Here is a 21,484-nt window from a genome sequence, read left to right as displayed (position 1 = left end):
AGTTATTTGACAGTGGGATTTTTTGTTTTGTTTGGTTCTTCTTTTCTTTTTTCACAAAAATTGCATTTTCTGTTTGTCCATTCACTATTTTTTTCTTATTAAATTTATGTTGCTTTAAACAGTGGCGCCATAATGCATCTCTGTTTGCCTCACAATCTTTTGAACTTAATCCATTTGCCTGCCATATTCACCCACTATTGCACTCCTTGGACACAAAAGCTTTAATGAGGAATTGAACAGAATGCAAATGCAATACTTTTTAAAACCTACTATTTAAAAGTGTGTTGTTTTAATTGTATAGGGCTAAGCACTATTTTTAGTATCGTGTGTCATTTCTGTACTCTGTAGACTTTTTTCTCTCTCAACCTTAGTACCTTTGCACTACCGTTTTGTCACTGTAACCAATTGTAGAACTGCCATTATTGCAAACAATTTGCACTTAACCAAACAGTCTCCATGTCTGTATATACTGAAGGGGGAGAAATGGAAATACTGTCAAGCGGCTTCGGGTATTCAACAGCTCTAGAAACCTGCTGTAAAAACTGTTAAGAACTATTATAACTGTGTTTATAAATTGAAGTAAATCAATGTGAGAATTTGCTTGGATTGAAATGCTGTTCTATGCCGGTTGTACTCAAGTGTTTTTTAAAATGGTGAGAAGTTTTTCTTCCTGTTTTTCTTTTTTTTTGCCCCCCTTCCCCTGATTTTTGTTCCTGCATTTCAGGCTCTCTTCAGAAGTCTCTGGCCTCGGGGCTCTGTAATGTGTCCCAGCATGCACTAGGGCTTGAGCTCCCTGACAGGACTTTTCTAAAGCCTCATGAGACAATGCTTTCTATGGACTAATCAACAGAGGAAGTGGTCCTTTCTAACTTTATTACTCTTCCAAGATCTCAAAATAAACACTTTTACTCTAAGCAACTGTGCTTCCCAACTCCTGTGTTGCTTTCATTGCTATTCTGGTTTAATAATCTTGAGGCTCAGCAAGGAACAGTAACAGATGATTATTATTTTTAAAAATTTCTGTAGATGTTCATGCTCTGGCCAGTCTGTACAAAGCATGGGCTGTTGATGTTTTAAACCACTATATATTAAGTATAGACTTGATAAACTAAATAAGCTGTTTTTTATAAATAAAGGTTTTCCTGACTTTAAAAACCACATCTTAGCTTTGTGCATACAAATAGCTGTTGTGATTTTTAACTTTGTAACGAAGATGTTGATCAAATACTATTTTTGTGACTTGTCACCAATGAGTTCAGACCTATGGCTTGTTTTGCATTAACAATTAAAAGTTTGACATAATTGCAATTAGGCCTGGTGCTTATTGGGGGAAAGCATTGCAACCTAATATGGCATCTTAAAGAGTATTGCACAATAATCTGCTTAATGGGAACTTTCAGCCAACATGTTGAGTGAGTGGCTTAGTGGAAAAAACCACAGGTATCATCCATGTGGAAATGGTTTTCTACATACCAATAGTATTTTGAATAGGATATTATTATGTTTGCAAAAGCTTGCCGGGTCTGTGGGAGGTTCTGGAGAGAATCCATGTCCAGCGTGGCATGTCCATGAGCACAATAGGAGCACAATACTCAATAGGAGTATAGCATCTAGATCAAGGGAAGTAATAGTGCCACTGTATTCTGCTCTGGTCAGACCTCACCTGGAGTACTGTGTCCAGTTCTGGGCACCACAATTCAAGAAGGACACTGACAAACTGGAACGTGTCCAGAGGAGGGCAACCAAAATGGTCAAAGGCCTGGAAACGATGCCTTATGAGGAACGGCTAAGGGAGCTGGGCATGTTTAGCCTGGAGAAGAGGAGGTTAAGGGGTGATATGATAGCCATGTTCAAATATATAAAAGGATGTCATATAGAGGAGGGAGAAAGGTTGTTTTCTGCTGCTCCAGAGAAGCGGACACGGAGCAATGGATCCAAACTACAAGAAAGAAGATTCCACCTAAACATTAGGAAGAACTTCCTGACAGTAAGAGCTGTTTGACAGTGGAATTTGCTGCCAAGGAGTGTGGTGGAGTCTCCTACTTTGGAGGTCTTCAAGCAGAGGCTTGACAACCATATGTCAGGAGTGCTCTGATGGTGTTTCCTGCTTGGCAGGGGGTTGGACTCGATGGCCCTTGTGGTCTCTTCCAACTCTATGATTCTATGATTCAGGTACATTTCACAAAAATCAGGCTGCTGTGCCACATTAAAACTACTTGTGGAGCTGAGGGGTGTCAAGAAACAATTTAATATGACAGTGGTAGCAGAAGTGTTATTAAAAGAAAAGACACAAAGAATGCCACTGGGCTGAAACAAATCCCTTAGCTAAACCCAGGTAGCTCTTTGGATGATGAACAATCCCTTTAAAAATACAGGTATCCAGGACATAACTGATGGATTAATAGGCCTTTCCTTACTGTTGACATCCATACTACTAATGTTTGACTTCAGGAAATATTACTAGGCAATATCCAAACATAATTCTTATAGGTTAGGGCCAAGTGCTGAAACTGACAGCAGCGCTTATACCACAGTAAAAAAACACAACTCCTTCAGAGAAAGTATTTTATTGGAATGTCTATTCCAAACAACATTTTACTTGATTTGTGGCAGCATCATTAATTAGAAAAAAACAACATGTCTTTGCTATTTCAGATCGGATTGCATTACATTGCTCCTGAGAAAAGGTTTCAGTGGCATAGAGCCCAAACAGCCTAAAAATGCCAGTTACTGGTGTGTGAACTGGGGATGGGTGATGGGTAATTAAAGTGAAATGTCTACTCATGGCTGTACGTACTCGCTCTATAAATTAACCAACACATATTGTGCAAAGCACACAGGGCAAAATTTCTCTTGTTCTGTTTAACCCAGTAGCCATCATTCAGGGCTGTCTTTAAGTATTTTCTAAACTATACTAGAAAAAGACAGTAAGTCCAAGGCAGCAAGGAAGTTTTTCTAGGATCATACAGGTTAACTAGCATCTACAAGTAACTAAATAGTTAGGAATCTTACAATAAAAGATGTACTGTGTACAGGCTTTAGACTTATTTTCTCAAACAGGAGCTCCCGCCCCCTGCCAAATGGAAAACCACCTTTGAATCCAAGGAGTATTTCAAAGACATATTGGGAGAAGGCGTGGAGGTGCGAGTCCATGGATCCGGCACCAAGCCCTGCGTAGCCCTGGCTGTGGTTCCCCAAGTCAAAGCCCTGCTTTGCCCTGCAGCATGCTCCAACTGCTTGGGCTCACACTCCCCTATGTGTTCCCTAGACCCTAACACTTTTAATTGGTATTAAAACAGCACAGGTGACACAACAGAAGCTACACTGGATTCATAGAGCAAATAAAACATTTTCTGTAGATCTTAATAGGAAAGCTACAATTACATCTTTTTTTAAAAAAAAGTTTTTACAATATACAACTCTTTACAATAGCTTTTTCTATTCTTAACCCTATAAACATATTTTTACACATTTCAATACCTGCAGGATTCTTTAAATAAATATTTTATCCTGTGTTAGAAGACCAAAATACCACCCACCCACCGGGAGACTGGCTCCTAGCAGCTACAACGATGTTCCTTTTGCCCTCCAGTCCTGAGAGAGGAGGTCATGCAGTTCTCCTTCGTCATCACTGCCAGTGTCACCGTCCTCAACCTGTGCAGCTCTTAGTCTCATGGCTTCCTTCAGTTTATCCTTCAGTACTTCCTGGCGGTCACGCAGTTGTTCAACACGGCGGAAACATTCACTAGGGTAAAATTAAAAATAATAATTTGCCCTCTTCTGCTGCTTAAGTGAAAAGCTGCAATCGTGTGCCTTTTAAGTTCACAGTCTTCATATCTTTGGAAAGAACACAGCAGTTTCTCAGACACAACATTAACATTAACTCAGTCAATTCAAGCCTATGGTACTTTGTCCAAGAACCTGAGCTGCTATCACTGAATGAGTTCAGACTTTTCCAACTTATTTTTACTTGTCCTTTTGGGGTGCAAAGGGTAAGCCTAGCAAGGTGTACGTGCACTGGGGCCACTGTCTGCTATTTAGGAGGTGGTTTTCAGATGGCTTTCCTTCAGGGAACACTTGCCACATTGACCTTTCTTCCAGTGAACTCCTGGGTGTCTTGCACCAAAGCCCTGAGCACTGTGCAAGCCGCTCATGTCATGCAGAATACTGGGCTGGCCTGTGGAACGCCTCTGTCACCAAGCAGACTGCATAAATGCTTAGAATGCAACCAGACAATCTTCCTTTCTTGGACGGCAAATGGAAGGAAAAGCGCCTGATTGGTTCACTAAAGAATTTTATATAGACTTCCAAGGTTTTCTGGAACAATTTGAAAACTATTGATTTTTGGAAAATAATTTTATTCCACTATATTTTGCATCTCTGTTTTTACTCTTTTATTTTTTTTAACCTACAAATGAACAATTTCCAGAGCTGACAATAAAAAAGTTAAGGATACTCTAAACTTAAGACACTCATGTAAAGTTATTTGGCTACAAAAGAAAAAAGGAAGTGATTCATTAATCAACAAGTCTCCAGAGACCTCAAACAGTCCCCTCCACCAGTTTCCATGTTCCTGCTTCCACTTGGGAGTCACCAGCTAAGGAAGGAGCGGGGAGGGGTAGTCTTACATTGTGCAGCAAAGCCTACACCCAAAGTGAAGCCACGCCAATACAAAAGAGTTCCTTGGTCCCTCCAGATATTTTATAATATTAGGGTGAGCTTACTGTATCATTGTGCTTAAGGATGTGTTTTAGGATACAAGGGGCAAGGCATGGAAAGGAGACAACAGGAGTCTGGGTGGTGGTCAACCTGTGATCCTTGAGCTGTTGCAGAACTCCTCTCTTCTCTGAACATTGACCATGGTGGCTGGGGCTGCTGGGAGTTAGGGACGAATAAAATGTAGAGTGCCACAGGTTAGCCACTCTTGCTCTAGAACCTCATCTACTTTCGGTTAGAGTCAGATATGAGAAGAGCTGGACCCAAAAGTAAGTATGGAAGTTGGCTTTAAGAATCCTGTTGTGATCTCATGCACGGGGCTAACCATTCCAAAGCTGTGGAACTGGCAAATCTCCTAAGCCATGCAATTCTTAATTGTGCATCTAAAGTGCTCTTGTACAGAAATGGAACAGTTTAAAAAGTCTAGGAGAACTTTTGACACTTTGCATGTCTATGAACTTTAGGGCCTTCCTCCAAATTTCATCACTTGATTCTATCTAGCCATGTGTGTGAGAGGATGGGGAGATGTAGCAGGTACAAGGAAGCCCACAGCTGTGGGATGTGATAGTAGCTGCAGAATTCAGTTCCCAAAGAATCTCTTCTCCTTACCCCTTGACTAGCAAAAACACAACAGTAAGCACAGAGTTGTGTGTGTTATATAAAAGTTGCAGAATTTTGTTGTATTTAATTTCAAGCAGTGCGTTTACATTAAGCTTTTTGAAATCAGGTTTTAATTTACTTACATCTGCTCATCTATTTCTCCAATCTGACGGTCAAGTCGCCCTTCCTCATCTTCTTCAGCTACTATAGCTTCTGAAATCTAACTCAGAAAAGGTGGGTATTATTTTCCGTAACAAAACTGTATTGATGTAAAAGTAAGCTTTGCCTTCTCTTTACTGCAGTGAGAAAACTAGGAGCAAGCTACAGGATTAGGCTTCCTCCTGGCAACAGATTCTCCAAAACTGGCTATGCTCTCCACTTAACCTGAATTTAAGCAAATTAAAACCCTGGATTAAGAAGGAATGTGGTCTTAACCTGCTTATGGCAGCAGGTAAAAGGGAGAATACGGCTTGCTCCTATTATCTTAACTACAAGTTAAGAGAAAGCCAGCTTGCTCTGACCCACCACAATACGTTTTGAAAGTGACAAACCCAAGCAAAGAAGATCTTGGTGCCTTAGTATATGAGCACTGATGATGAAACTCGCGTTTAAGAATTCTGTTAACAATCTCTGATTTCCAAAATATATTTTAACCTGTTATTTCTTTCAGCATATACTTTCTCAAAGTTGAGTGTCTTGGAGATGCTGTGCAGCCAGTGGCCAACATGTAACCAAGAGCAGCCCTTGTGCACCACTCATGTTCACAAAATGTGTCCCCTGCTGATCTTGTATGAACATCTACTGTGTTTATAGCACCGAGTGCATTTCAGAATAGGATGACTGCTCTACAACAGTCTTCTCCCAACAATTCATTCATGGAAAACTTTCTGCAACACCAGAGTTTGAAAGCAAAGTTCACAGGCACAAGTGAAGTTGCTGAGTGGTCACCTTCAAAGGGATTGGTTTTTAAAAGCAGAATGTGAGAACCACAGATCTAGTCAACAGCGGATGTGGTGAGGCAAATCTTGCAGTAAAAATGAAGCCACATGGGAGGAATGTTCAATCCAATCCAGAGCCAGATAATTATTGCATATATAGAGTATATGTATAAAGTATACAGACTTAAAACATCAAGTGCACCAGACCTGAAGAAATGAAAGTGAATGGTGACAGGATCAGGCCATCTGGCCTGACAGAATATACACCCTGCATTCCTGCTAGATAGGATATGCTGATCAAATTTTTAAAAAGCAAACTTCATCACAATTTTTGGTGCAGTGTTATCTGTTACTAAAGTTTCTTCACTTCACTGTTTGAAGCGGGGATACTCGGACCACAGCTAGCTTATAAAATGATTTTAACCAATATTAAAACAGTCAGCAAATGCAGTGGAATGTCACTCTGCCAAGTTCTAGTTCTGCATGAGCAAGCAATTCAAAACAGGAGGCATCAACTTACAGTGTTGACTTGTCGCATAGCCTTCTGGAATTCATCCCATTCTTTGTCCATCTGATCCTTTGGAGCATCAACCTTCCTCACCTATGAAATGAGAAAGATGAGCAATTTGTGGAAGGCTGCATTCCTATTTCTCATTATTGGTTCTACTTCTACTTCATGCTGAAGCAAAGAGAACTTGGTTGCTAAGTTGCTGGTTTTTTCGAAGCAAACAATTTATCCAGACAACTTGAAGCTATATTCAGAGAGAGAGAGAGAGAGAGAGAGAGAGAGAGAGAGAGAGAATCCTCATTTCAGATCGTGTGCTACCAGTTTGCACTGCAATGCATTGTCAACTTAAAAACACTAAAGGACATCAAAGGGAGCAGATGAAAGCAATATGTGAGCTACTAAGAATGAACACACATTTGTTATCTATTATATGCTATCTACTTAGCCCCCTAACTCCTTGATATTTAGAATAAGAGTCATTAGCATTCTGGCACCACAGAATATTCTAGCATCAATGGATTCAGCAATACTTCCCTAACTGCTTGGCTCCTAGCTTGGGTACCATAAAATGTCTGTCCTTGTTACACATGTTTTGGATCTTACCAAAAAAAACGTTAACAAAAGACAAAAAAATTACACTGCTATGGGACATATGGTCCTTCAAAATTCAGCAGCAGTACATTATGAGTTATCATATCACTACTACACTATATTGTGTCCCAAAGCATCTCATGTACATCTTCCTGAAAGCAAGGTTAATATTACCCAGGTAATATTAGGGGGCTGAGAGAGAGAGAGAGGGAGCAGCTTATCTAAGACTAAGACTAAGCAATATATTGATATACTGTCCAAACTGGTTTGAAGTCCATACTATGATACTGGTTTCATAATTTCTGACCTGGCAATATATTGCAAATCATGAAGTGCGCGTGCTATGCAAAAATCACAATGTGGGGGGAAACCATGCAGCCAGCCTATGCCTCCACATAGCTCCATCCTTATTTCAGACATTGTGATATATCAGCATATTGCAATGTTTAGCTAATGATATATCATGAAGTTGAAAACCAGGTATTGCCCAGCCCCATCTAAACCACCCACCAAGATCATGGCTGTAGGCTTCTTGATTCACATTTAGCCACTACTACAACTAACAGGTGTTGATCTATACATGATCACATGCATAACTCAGGAGCAAGGACACAGCAACTGGCCAGACAGCCTCTTTACCCTTATTGGGCACGCCACAGACCCAAATCTCAGGCCCCGCTTCTTCTGTTCATTTCCCCCTCATACCTTATATCTGCCCCCCTCCTTCAACACAAGGATGGTTAAGAGAGAGTTGCTGCACAGTAGGAGGAGGAAGGCAAAGGGGCAGACAAAAATATGGTTGGGGGGGGGAGTGTGAGAAGCTATAGCTGCCTCCTGTTTCCTATTGGTTTAACAGGTAAAGAGTGGATCTCTGGGTTGGCACTTATAGCAAGACTCATCCTTCTGAAAGCTGCAACAAGCCAGATAGCTTGCCATACCAATGTCAGCTAAATATACTTCAGGCTAAATAAAGTAATTGGGGGAAATCAACTTTCATTGGAATTATTTGTAAGACCATGCTTATAGCTCTGTTTTGTGCATTTGTTTCCCCCTCCAGAAGTGAGACACATTTCATCCATGTAAAAGCAAGTTGTGTGCTTTGATTCTGAATGATTAATTATGCTACAATATAACAATACGTAAATCATTTCAAAGTAACTTGCCATAAGAATATACACTTCATTAACCATACATTGCTTTTGCTCTTTGTGAATGTTTGAGATGTAGTACCACCACCCCCTTGTGTACTATGGTCTGCCTTTTTTAATTTGTTACATATTGGACAATAAAAGTTTAAAAGAATTCAGTTAATGCTTGATCAGTAAGAAATTATATCAAGGTCTATTTCAAAAGCATGTGCTTCTTCAACCTCAGAGGCAAATTCAAAGACAGGCAGCAACAATTAGCATATGCAAACCACAACAATATTGGTAACCAGGCATCAGAACTCTTTCTAAGCTAAACTTCTAACGTCTTCCAGAGGTTAAATATCAGGAACATTCAGACAGGCACAGGAAACAAACAAACAAACAAAAGGAAAAAAGAACCAGAAGCCCCTTCTCTGATTTGGGCAGCTTCCATTCAGTCCAACAGGGACCAGCAGAACTCCCCCCCCCCCCCCAATTTAAATTATTAAGACAGAAAGGGATAGAAACTTGCTTTTCCTTTCTTGTTTTAAGATGACTTCTGGATATAAAAATACTAAACACACATGGGCCTGCTTGAAACAGTTAGGTAGTCGGAGCATTTACACATGTCAAGGAAATAAACAACTATCTGACTTTTAGAAGACATCTGAAGGCAGCCCTGTTTAGGGACGTTTTTAATGTTTGGTGTTTCATTGTGTTTTTAATATTCTGTTGAGAGCCGTCCAGAGTGGCTGGGGAAGCCCAGCCAGATGGGCAGGGTATAAATATTAAGTTGTTGTTGTTACAGGTATCCTGGTTTTCAGTCCCTATGACTCTGGAGATAATTTTTTTAAAGGTCACTTCAATGTACAATCTAGAGGAGGTTTCTGAAATGCAGCTACTATGGCTGAATGTGATTACTAAGGAACATAAAGTATTACTCAAGGACACTCTTCGCCATCTCCTAACCTGTAAAGATAAGGAAGGTTCCTGGAGAACAGGCCACCAACACTCACCAAACTTAATAATGATAATAATTTTATTACTTATACATCTGGCTGGGTTTCTCCAGCCACTCTAGGAGGCTTCCAGCAAAATATAAAAACATAATAAAACGTCAAACATTAAAAACTTCCCTAAACAGGGCTGCCTTCAGATGTCCTCTAAAAGTTGTGTAGTTGTTTACCTCCTTAACATCTGACGGGAGGGCGTCCCAGAGGGAGGGTGCCACTACCGAGAAGGCCCTCTGCTGGCCCCCTGTAACTTCACTTCTCGCAGTGCGGGAACCGCCAGAAGATCCTTGGAGGACTTCACAGTGTCCAGGCTGAATGAAGGTGGTGGAGGCGCTCCTTCAGCTATACTAAAGGAACGTCTCCCAAGGAAAAGTTTCTGGAGAGAAATAATCTCTGCTTTGGCTACTCCCAAACCAAAAAAATTCTAGCTGTTTCTGTTGAAGATGAGGAAGTGTGGCTGGGACTCTTAGCAACTAAGCAAAGTGGGTGCTTAGAAAGCTCTCCAGCTGTATCTGCACATCTGTGTGGGCTGCTGGAAAGAGAGGGGGGCAGGAGGAGGCAAGATGGTAATTAAAGGAAGAAAGGCAGGATTATAGATGTGCATTTTGAATTTTTTTATGCATTTATTCTAAGAGTTTTATGCATTTATTCTAAGAGTTTAGAAGCAAAGGCTGATCTGTACATTGCCCCAATACACTGTCTACCTTCATTTTACATGGACATTTATTCCCAACTTTGCTACATCTTTTGTCAGCCCCACATCCATTAATTCTGCAAAATCTAGGGCATCACAGAATAAACATCACATTTCAACTAGCTATGTACAGGTGTGCTAATTAACAGTCTCACTGCACTATTTGTCAACCACCTACAAGAACAGCAGAGGGAAATCTGACTGCATATGAGGAATACAGCATCCTGGCTAGTAATTACTCTTGATCAGAGATGGGAAGGCCTGGAAAACCCCCCGGAAAATTGGAAATAAAACCACGGGTTTTTTCCCCCAATTTTCCCGATTTTTCCCCAGGCCTTCCCATCTCTACTTTTGATTCATGTCAGACAATATTCAACACAAACTTAGAGAAAGCCAATGCTAATTGCAACACCAAAACTGCTGCAAGTTAATCAAATCGTTTACAGAAGGATACCACAAAGCATTTCAATCATTATGTAAATCTTTTATTCAGCTTCTGTAATCGCTAGCTGACTAGCTGAATTAATTCCTCAAAGAATTGACATGTGCTGAAATCGGAACAAATCACACTTGCCTTTGCATCCACTTCAGGATCATCAAAAAATCCCTCTGGCAAGGCCTCCGCAGTGTTTTCTTTCCTGAAATGTTAAGGTGATGGCTTGTCTTGAGCCAATTCTGCACTAGTTTTAACTCCTTCAAAACAGCAGATCAGATATCTGCACCGAGAACAGAGCGACCAACACAATGCCAACTAGCGCTCCCACCCCCTGGCCTGAGGTTGAGGAGAAATGAAGGAACCCCTTTTGAACTAACCATATCAACTGGCATTGTAAGTTTAATTTTTCCAAACCTCCAAGATCCAATAAAGATAAAGGAAACAAATGCAAGAAGCCATTCTCCTAATACACTGCTTTCTCAAAGCTCCATTACGTATGGTGTCCTAATTGTTTAAGTTACGAACACTGTTAAAATACTGGTTTATCTCATCAGACTGTGACTTCTTTTTAAAAAAGTACCAATATACTCGGCATACTGAGGATTATTAATTATCGAGAACCCAAACACATTTAATTACAAATTAAAATAGGAAGGAAAACCTTTACACTGGCTAGCTTACCTTTCCACAACTTTTTCTTGTATTTCTGCTTTCTGAATAGAGCCAGAATGGGAGACTAAAGGTGCAGCTAAAGTTTTATTGTCTGAATAGTCTGCAATAGAGAAAAGAATCACTGTCTGTGTAATATGCACAATTTGAAAGCCAAAGTCACTAAAAATGGGTGTATTAATTGCACAAACGATGAGCAGAGACGGAAAAACTGACATCACTCAAACCTTGAGATGAACCAATAAAGTTGATATAAGTATCAACAAAAGGAAGTACCATATTTTTCGCCCCATAGGATGCACCGGCCCATAGGACGCATCAAGTTTTTTTGGGGGGAAATAAAGAAAAAAAATTTATTTCCCCCCCCCCAGGCGCTTGTGGGGCAGGCAGCAGGGAGAAGCGCCCGCCTGGAGATCAGGTCCGGGGACAGCAGGGAGACGCGCTGCGGCTCCCTGCTGTCCCCAGAGTGGTGGGGCAGGCAGCGGGGAGAAGCGCTCTTCTCCCCGCCGTCAGCTTCCAAACCACTTCGGGAGACAGCGGGATGGCGGCGTTCCGCCTCCCTCTGTCCCCCAACCTTGTGGGGCTGGCGCTGGGGCTCTCCTGAAGCCTGGAGAGCGAGAGGGGTCAGTGCGCACCAACCCCTCTCGCCCTCCAGGCTTCAGTGAAAGCCTGTATTCGCCCCATAGGACACACACACATTTCCCCTTCATTTTTGGAGGGGAAAAAGTGCGTCCTATAGGGCGAAAAATACGGTACTTCACAGACTGATTAACTTACAAGATTCACCACTGCTTAGATTGAAATACTGTGCACACTTAACTTAGCAGTAGTCCCACTGGACTCAGTAAACATATCCGAGCACACAAGCATAGGACTGGGCTGCATGTTGGTGATGACCACTACTTTAAAATGACTAGACAAAATTTATTAGGATAGGTCTATCCTAATCCTGAATCCTGAATAGTGTAGCACTGACGCTCTATTTGTCGCAACTGTGCACTTTTTTAAGAAAAGCACCAAATTTACACCTCTTGTAGACAAAAGCTGTAACATACACTAAGTTATAAAATAAACTGTTTGCTTGTTCATAATACCATTTGGGGACTCATGTATTTAAAAATCACCAGATATTAGTACAGGGATCAGCAACCTTTTTCAACTGTGGGCCGGTCCACTGTTCCTATGCCCCACAAATAACCCAGAGGTGCATTTTAAATAAAAGCACATATTCTACTCATGTAAAAACATGCAGATTCTTGGACCGTCCGCTGGCCGGATTGAGAAGGCGATTGGGCCGCATCCGCCCCCGGGTTTTAGGTTGCCTACCCCCGTACTAGTCCTTGAATTATATATATTTGGTGCTTTACTGAAAAAGATGAGAATTGGTCAGCTATGCCGTTGTACGATAAGAGAACCTCAGAGGCTCAGCGTACTAGATGCTAGTAATGAACAGCAGGGGAAAATACCTCCATGCCATTTTGGAGTTCCTCAGAAGCATCTGGCTGGCCACACTTGGAAGCAAAATTCTGGACATCTACAACCATCAATAGCAGATTGCTGGTTTTCGTTTGGCATGAGAAGCCATCTAATATGCACGTATGACACACGTGGAGCGCACTGCAGTATATACGGATAAGCCTACCTAATGTGGCACAGCAATACTTCAGAAGCCATAAAAAAGAGGACATGACACAACTTCACAGGTAAAGTAAAGCAAAACTTCTGATTTGTGCCATGTCAGCTAGAGTGGCCTTGGAACTCTATATTTTTTACTGTAAAGTCAGCAGAGAAAGTCCCAGAGTTACCTGATGGTAAAGCAGTGGTGTCTACTTTTAGAGGGTGGGCTGGTGTTGCTGTATGCTGCACTGTGGACGACAAAGGAGGTTTGCTGCTGTTGTCCTGGATTTCTTTGGCCATCTCTTCTGCCTCTTCCTCCTCCTCCTCTTCAGAGTCTCCAAGTAATAAGCCACCACTTGAAGCTTTGCAAGAGGCCTTTTCGGCTTCTGCTTGTTCATTTTTTCCAAAAAAATCTGCTGGCAGCCTTAAAAAATGAAATAATAACAATAACAATAATTTTATTATTTATGCCCTGCCCATCTGGCTGGCTTTCCACAACAACTTAAAAACATTCCATCATAATACAAGCCAGAATCAAGACAATTATTTCAAGTACACCTAAGGTGATTTTTTTAAAAAACAACAACTTTCCTCCCTTAAATAGACATTCCCCATGCCAAATTTGTGTTTCCCAAACAGCTTTCCACATGGTGGTCACCTCCATCTGGTGTCCCCATCTGGGACTCCCCATGAAATAAGATAATTTTCTCTGAAGTAACTGTAGTATAATGGAAATAATGTTGTCAGCCACTGCAATTGAACAATTGTCATATGGGAATATTTAAACCACCCTGTTTGAAAGCAAATTTCTCAGCACCAGTTAGGACTTCAGGTAATGAATAACAAATGTAACATCCTGTTCATATCAATAACTATGGGAAAAGAAAATGTAAAAACAGAACTAATAACAACCATCACAACTTACCCAGAAGAGACTGTTTGTGGATGGTCACTTGAATCTGCAAAACATTTTATCAGAGTTCTGTCACATTTAAAACAGAAAAAGAACTTCACACCCAAGCTGCAGTGACCCAGGAAGAACTCTGGATCAGTCGTGTGACTAAGGTAAGCCAAGTTCAAATCCCCACTCAAGTCATGAAGTTCAATGGGGACAACCTGGGCAAGTCTCTCTCAGCACACTCTCTACCTCTGAGTGGAGGAGCCGATAAAAACTTATGACGCCAATGATTGTGACGCAATGACTGTGATGTCACTGAATCCCTCTGAGGCTACTTTTTTGCTGACATAGCAACCCACATTATCCAGCCTTAAAATATGTCTTAAATGGATAGAGTGACACTTCCAAGCCAGGACTTTAAAACTATTGAAAAACAGCACCTTCTTCCATCCACATTGCACTGTCATCCCTTTTAGATCTGTGGATGAATGGTGGTATACAAATTTAATAAATAATAATAGATCAGCATAACAGGTTTTTTTCAGGTAATTGAGCTGAGGTTTGACCAGTGTTAAAGTGGTTACAGTCAGGTGACTGTGTGTTAAAAGAACAATTCATAGGACAGTTACTCCAAGAAACACAGGCATTGCAAGCAGCTGAAATTTCCTTATGTAAAAGTGTGTTTTTAAAAATTAAACACAATTTTATTAATCTAGGTTTTCAAGATGGCCTACAAAAGAGAACCATAAAACAAATATAAAACCAATCAAAAACATCAGAAACAAAAGCAATTAATGTGGCAACAGGAAAAATACAAAAAAGTAGATATAAAATCAGTTAAAAGAAATTTTGTGTAGCCTTCCCAATCACATAAAACTGTAGTTTACCTAAACATAGCTTTAATCTTCCACTCTAAGGCTAGGACCTTTAACCAAGTTTAAATTCACCCCCTTTGGGTGCATTTATTCAAAACACACACACCCAGCATTTTAAACACTGCACCATAGCAGCAGCTACAGTGTGCAATATACAAGGGCACATCTAGTTGACTAGAAACCATGAATAGTTACTTTCAGCATTTTACCACAATCTGTTCTCTGTCCTAGCAAGTACCCATCAAAAACTAATTTATAATTATTAGCAACTCTGCCTGGCATTCATGTTATGGGTACTCAAATACTACTTGTATTGATTATTAATTCATCTATATTTAATGTCAAAGTAGGCTTCTAGGCAATTAGAAAAAAGTAGAGAAACATTAATACATAAATATCCATAATTAAAATATTAAATTAAAAAATCCTATTACTTCTCTTAAAACAGGAGACTTGGGTTGGGAAAATGCCTCTGTAACAGAATCATTTTCAAAAGCCAGCAATATAGCATTGCAGACGGGGCCTCTAGCATTTCAGCAGGGAGTGCATTCTGTAACACTAATGCTCCCAGTGAAAAAGAACATTTAATGTCCTTAACCAGGCTTCCAGGTAAGCTGGTGTGGAATTGCTTCAGACTTTATATGTAAATAGCAACTCCTTAAAATTGATTTGGTGACAGGTAGTTAGTGCAGACCCATTAGTATGGGCATGGCATGTGCTCAGTAAAGAGCACCACTCACCACCTGGTCCATGACATTCTGCACTAGCAGCAGCCTATGAACCAGCTGGAAGGGAAGAAGAACCACAAAGACTGCATTACAACATTCTAGAACGTGAGGTTACCAAGGCATGTGTCACAGTGGCCAAATTGTACTAACACTCTTCTCCATAGAGACCACATGTGCATCCATGGTCAAATGTGGTTCCAAAACCTCCTGTTAACTGTGTACCTGTCCCTTCAAAGAGAGGGCATCTAGAAGAGGCAAAATCACCAATTTTCAGCTGCAGGAACCACTTGTCTGCCGTGTCAGCCTCAGTTTATTAGTCCTCATGCAGACCACCAGGGTGTCCAGCTCCTGGTTCAGCTTGGGCACAGATCTCCTGACTCAAACTGTGCCCCAAATCTCCAAGAGACTGCTCCTAACAGCTTCATATAATTTTATATAAAACTCACCATCCAAGGAAAATATTTAATCCACAAATGATTTCAAGACAGCTGGGGAACGGGGAAGAACTGTAGAAAAATGACCAGGTCAGTAAGCACAGCCTAACATTTCCATACCTTTGGCTTTCTTCAGTTCTGGAGATTCTGTGTTGGTTGTTTTCCTCTTTAGAGAAGATGAGGTGTCAGGAATAGGACCTGGTCCTGATTGTTTAAGATTTCTCAACTGCTCAACTTTCTGCAGGGGTGGGGATTAAAATCAACAGATGAGCACCTGTACTTTATTCCCAAGGAATAAATTATTACAACATAGAAGAATTTAAGTTCTTTTCACAAAGTAGCACATTTTCCACAGAATACTAGCAATATTAGCAAGCAAGATTCAAGAAAGCCTGTAACAAGGGACAAGAGACATTGTTAGTTTTATGTAATTAGACTATTTAGCATATGAAGCAATTTTGCATTTTTGTTATAAACATCCTTTTAAAAGTCAATGTTTTAAATGGGGAAAAATGGGGGGCACTATTATATCTAGTTTGTAAGATAATCAGATCTCATGTATTATTGTACTGCAGAATCATATTAACATTGTCAGTGCATTTCAATTTCTAGATTGGTAATTAAGAAAAGAACTATTAGTCTTAGCTTTGCACATAACACAAATGTTGTAAGCACATTACTTTTTTAAAAAAAGAACTGTCTCTTACCTCTTTGTGTTGCTTCCCAAGCACATGTGTTTGCCACAACAGTTCACTCTTCACAGGCATGTTGCAGAGAGAGCAGCTTAAGTTTCCCAAACTGTTATATGTAGAATTTGGAATCAAGGAAATGAATATAAAAATAACCCACCTCTCAAAACTGCAGTTGTGGGCTTTGAACATGCAACATAAACTTGGCTAAAATACCTATTATTAAGACATATTATAGCTTTTAAAAGTGAGAAGTAAAATGTAAATTTGTATGTGTGAAGCTATTAAAGAGACTTGGCTTCATAACAATGATTCCTGTACAGTGGTGCCCCGCAAGACGAATGCCTCGCAAGACGGAAAACTCGCTAGACGAAAGAGTTTTCCATTTTGGAGGTGCTTCGCAAAACGAATTTCCTATGGGCTTGCTTCGCAAGACGACAATGTCTTGCGAGTTCCTGCGGGTTTTTTCCCCTTCCCCCCTTTTTCTAAGCCGCTAAGCCGCTAATCAGCTGATCTGATCAGCAGATAAGCCGCTAAAAGCCGCTAATAGCGCTAATCCGCCAATGGGCTTGCTTCGCAAGACGAAGAAACCGCTAGACGAAGAGAATCACAGAACGGATTCTTTTCGTCTTGCGAGGCACCACTGTACACTTAGTTTTTTTAAAGCCACTTTTTGCTTTGCTGGCACTCTGCATTCCCACACCACACCACAAAGTTGTTGGTTGAGTTACACTGAGTTACACTGAGATAGAAGTTACACTGATACACAGCAAGAGCTTATTTTCCAAAGGGGTAGCTGTGCTAGTCTGCTTCCGCAAAGAACAAGAGTTTCGGTGGCACATTAAAGAAATATGAATTTATTTTGGTCATTTATACCAAAAACGAAATCCAATGTGGTGTAGTGGTTAGAGTGTCAGACTAGGAACTGGGAGACTAAGGTTTGAATCTGCATTTGGCAATGAAGCTCACTGGGTGACCTTGGGCTGTCACTTGCTCTCAGCCTAGACTACCCCATAGGGTTGTTGTGGGGATTAAATGGGGGGGGGGATCATGTAACTCCATGACAAAAAGGTGAGACAGAAATGAAATAAACTACTATGCAGCCAGTCTTTCAGACAAGATTGGGAACTGCAGTGAGGATGGAGAAAATGGAGGGTAAGAAGTTGGCAATGCCCCCTCACAAGGGACAGGACCAAACCCATATTTCCCCCTCCCCGCCAGTCAATGTACTACTGTATAGTTGCAGGTCTTGAGCCCAGCTTGTTTCCACGAGTTAGGGAGAGGGAAGGTGACATAGAAATGGTTATGGCAACCTGGGTAACATCATAATCACTGATGGAACAACAAATATGTCTTAGGCTGAAGCTCTCTGAAAGACTTCATAATGAACCTCTCCTGGTTCTGAGATTTTATGGGGGGGGGGGGTCTTCTTGGGAACTGACTGCTGCTAAATGAAAGGGTTGGCCCACGCTGCTGCTTCTTGCTGTGATTATCTGCATGGTTTCAGTAGGTATTTTGTATTCATACTTACCTTAATTCTCTCAAGGTTTAACTGTTTTTTAATTATTGCTGTCTCCCTCCTGTGTTTCTAGCTGTTCTTAGTTTTATTTGCAAGCCGTGTTGGGTCCCACTCTGGGAACGGGGAGGGGAGCAAAGACAACACCAGCGGGTGGCGGCTGCAGAGCTCTTTCCTAACCCCTTCCTCCCCCGTCTCCATCCCAGCTGCGAACCTCACAGCGCTGCTAGGGGAGCCCAGAGCAGGAGACCCCCCCCCCGCCCCCCCGCGCGCAGGAAGGGTATCTGGCGAAGGGCGAGTCGACCCTCTTCTTCTTCCCGGCCGCCGCCTCGCGCTGCTTCGCCCGCATCAGCCGCCGCAGCTCCTCCTGCCCCACCGAGGCCGCCGCCGGCCGCCCCCGAGGCCTCCCGGCCGCCGGACCCGATGCCGCCATAGCCGCCGCGGAGGAAGCGGGCGCGCCGGAAAGCGCGTCACCCAGCCTCGCTCGTCGCGAAGACCTTGCGTCACAGAGAGCGTCTCAGTGACGTTCTCGCCTCTCTCCCCGCCCGCTCCTTAGCAACCGCCAAGGAGGCCGGAAGAAGCGGAGCAGCCGGTTGAGTGACTGGAGGCGGGACTTCCTTGTTCCTTCGGACGCCCCTTTTGAGACGCTCCCCGGAAATAATGTCTTGGGCGTGGGAGAATGTTCTCTTGTTAATGATACTGTTTTAAACGCACATTTTGTATTTGACTTCCTTTAGCGGTGTTTCTTTTTGAATCATTTTTTGGTTAACTTAGCTGCGTTGAATGTGCATTCTGTGGGTGTCCTCTGTACAGTAATTTTTTAAAAAATAAAATATTTCATATTTTAGTTTCCTGTTATGTTGCTTTGAATGGTAAATTTTGTTTTGTCTTTCATTCTAGATTGCTTTATGTGATGTTTTAATGTAGGTTGTAAATCTCTTTTGAGGTTTTTTTTAAAAAATAAAGCATAGAATCATAGAATCATAGAGTTGGAAGAGACCACAAGGGCCATCGAGTCCTACCCCCTGCCAAGCAGGAAACACCATCAGAGCACTCCTGACATATGGTTGTCAAGCCTCTGCTTAAAGACCTCCAAAGCAGGAGACTCCACCACACTCCTTGGCAGCAAATTCCACTGTCAAACAGCTCTTACTGTCAGGAAGTTCTTCCTAATGTTTAGGTGGAATCTTCTTTCTTGTAGTTTGGATCCATTGCTCCGTGTCCGCTTCTCCGGAGCAGCAGAAAACAACCTTTCTCCCTCCTCTATGTGACATCCTTTTATATATTTGAACATCCTTTTATATATTTGAAAGCAGTATAGAAATGAAATGAATAATGTCTCCTGGCAGCCCTGGCAATGCAAGAATAGGCCCCTGAAGCTGGGTTTGGGATTGTGGTCTGGAATTATTGATCTCTCAAGAAACTCTGAAACAACTCATTCTGAAATCATTAATGGTGATTTACAGCTGATGACTGTGCAGTTAATGGCAGCAAAAACAACTGCATTGCCACTAAGAAAAATAAATATTCCCCTCACCATAACTGATTGCTTAAGGAGAGCTTCACAAACTACCGGTAACTTAATGGTTAAACTTGCATGCGAGAAAAATGCAAGAGTTAATGATCAAGAAAACCAGATTTATTAAGAGGTGCGCCCTTGTTTCTACATTTTTGGAACAACAAAGTAAATGATTAACATTTTTCCTTTTAAATAATTCATGGTGGTATAAAGTTTCTTCATTATGTTGTGTCTCTCCCCTCTTCATATGTCCTTTCCTTGTTTTTATTCTACCCTTTGCACTTTTTTGGGGGGGGTGAGAATGTTTGACGTATAATGTTTTTCCCCTACTTATTGTCACAACCTAATACTAATTCAAAATAAAAAGAAAGAAAGAAAGAAAGAAAGACCTCATCTGATTGCAGTATAGACCAGATTTTTTTCAAAGTACTTTCAGTACAAGGAATAGCTGAAGCCTGCCTCCTGCATATAGTATGGTATGATATTGTATAGTTTTATATATATATACATATACCAGGGGAAAGGTTGGCCCAATGATCGCCCCCCCCCCCCCCGGTGATGAACAACACTACATATTTAAAGAGAAATATGTCAGTTAAAGTGCAATACATACAATAGACCGAAACAGTTGTTTTTTGTTTTGTTTTGAAAAGGCATCACTAGTATATGTTGCTACCAAAGCAAACATGAAGCTGGCTATAGTTTTAGAACGTGTAATCTTCACAGATTTTCAAAAGAAATTTTCTCCCAAGAAAGAAAATCTTGAGTGCTCAAAGAAACTTTGCAGGCTTCCAAACTTTTCTCTTCTTTGGATACATTCATAAGATCACTTAAAACAAAAGGTAAAGGGTAAAGGGACCCCTGACCGTTAGGTCCAGTCGTGACCGATTCTGGGATTGCGGTGCTCATCTCGCTTTATTGGCCGAGGGAGCTGGTGTACAGCTTCTGGGTCATGTGGCCAGCATGACTAACCTGCTTTCTGGCGAACCAGAGCAGCGCACGGAAACGCCGTTTACCTTCCCGCCGGAGCGGTACCTATTTATCTACTTGCACTTTGAGGTGCTTTTGAACTGCTAGTGAGGCATCTGATCAAGGCCTGTATTTTAAAATGAGCTTAAAGATATATTTGCAAATGTTTGTATGTTTCATGCCAGGCAGAAAAGCAGCTGGCTAAGTACTTTGGCAGTTGTTTATCCTCCTGAACAGGGCTCCCCTGATTTATAGCAGTACCAGGAGACAAGTTTCTCAAAGTTGTAAAAGGAAATTACAGGCTGGGAGCAAAGGTTATACTGACCCTACATATTACAGAATACAATCAAGCTGCAAAGACACTAATTAAGAGTTGGTAAATAGTAAGATTTATTGTTTTAACAGAAAATAATACCATGTGCCTCCCATCAGACTCTAGCCATATTTTCCTAAGGTTAAAGGGCAAGAGCTAATAGGAAGAGCAGCTGGCTGGGAAACGGGGGTGTAAATTGAAGAAGCTGCTTTTGAAGCTGTTTTTACTGAGTTCCTTTTTACTTTGCAAAGGCCTTTTCTTCTAAAAAGCTATCTATGTTATGTATGAAATTTGTTGGCTTAATGCAATTATGCAAAGGATTTAGAAAGTAAGAAATGTTAGATTCTTATGTTAGATTCTTATTTCATTGATGGTGTGTGAGAAGGTGAACCCAAGATCTCTGGTTAGATAGAATTTAATACCATGAGCCATTTGTTTTGGAATGCAGGGGCAACAGGGCAAAAGGCGATCTGGTAATTAAGGTGCCTTGTCGAGGCAAATGTAAGATATATGGCTACTTGTCTGCCATTTATGGATAGAAGGAAATATAGCTCTTTGTCTCCCATAAAAGGTAATAGGAAATGGGTGTATCTTTTATGATTGGTTCTAGCAAACAGCCAATAGGAATTTCAAC

The 21,484-nt window shown here is 41.2% G+C and overlaps 2 protein-coding genes across 19 annotated transcripts in view; one reads left to right on the top strand and one right to left on the bottom strand.

The window, feature by feature from the left end:
- The window catches only part of LOC309516258 (poly(rC)-binding protein 3-like), a 185,549-nt gene extending 178,967 nt beyond the window's left edge, over positions 1 to 6,582 (top strand). For 17 of the 18 annotated variants that reach the window (XM_082194993.1, XM_082194989.1, XM_082195002.1 and 14 more), the window contains one exon: positions 1 to 1,308. This exon is cut by the window's left edge and continues 2,579 nt beyond it. Coding sequence is in view for 1 of the 18 variants with exons in the window: in XM_082194998.1 (XP_082051124.1) it covers positions 5,987 to 6,047 (61 nt within the window). In the remaining 17 variants the exon portion in view is untranslated. Of the gene's footprint in view, positions 1,309 to 5,986 lie in introns of those variants that run through there. The other variant, XM_082194998.1, reaches the window with a different exon arrangement.
- ZNF830 (zinc finger protein 830) lies at positions 2,552 to 18,497 on the bottom strand. Its single transcript, XM_082195062.1, has 10 exons — positions 18,334 to 18,497; positions 16,552 to 16,651; positions 15,965 to 16,082; positions 13,835 to 13,868; positions 13,098 to 13,333; positions 11,305 to 11,395; positions 10,762 to 10,825; positions 6,775 to 6,855; positions 5,460 to 5,536; positions 2,552 to 3,745 (listed from the first exon to the last, which is right to left on the bottom strand). The coding sequence occupies exons 1-10, from the start codon at positions 18,480 to 18,482 to the stop codon at positions 3,565 to 3,567; spliced, it is 1,131 nt and encodes a 376-aa protein (XP_082051188.1). The 5' UTR covers positions 18,483 to 18,497; the 3' UTR covers positions 2,552 to 3,564.
- Positions 18,498 to 21,484: the final 2,987 nt, after the last annotated feature.

The sequence above is a fragment of the Podarcis vaucheri genome (assembly GCF_965113315.1).
Source record: "Podarcis vaucheri genome assembly, chromosome: 13".
In the NCBI taxonomy this organism is placed as follows: Eukaryota; Metazoa; Chordata; class Lepidosauria; order Squamata; family Lacertidae; genus Podarcis; species Podarcis vaucheri.
The sequence above is the reverse complement of the archived record's forward strand: the minus strand, read 5'-3'. Positions and strand labels throughout refer to the sequence as shown.

Bases quoted from the DNA above. Each gene is read 5' to 3' on its own strand.
- ZNF830 (XM_082195062.1), bottom strand. From the start codon at position 18,482: ATGGCGGCATCGGGTCCGGCGGCCGGGAGGCCTCGGGGGCGGCCGGCG. The intron at 13,869-15,964 runs GTATGGAAATGT...AATGTTTTGCAG, and splicing joins AGAACTGAAGAAAGCCAAAG to ATTCAAGTGACCATCCACAA. The intron at 10,826-11,304 runs GTAAGCTAGCCA...TTAACATTTCAG, and splicing joins CAAGAAAAAGTTGTGGAAAG to GAAAGAAAACACTGCGGAGG.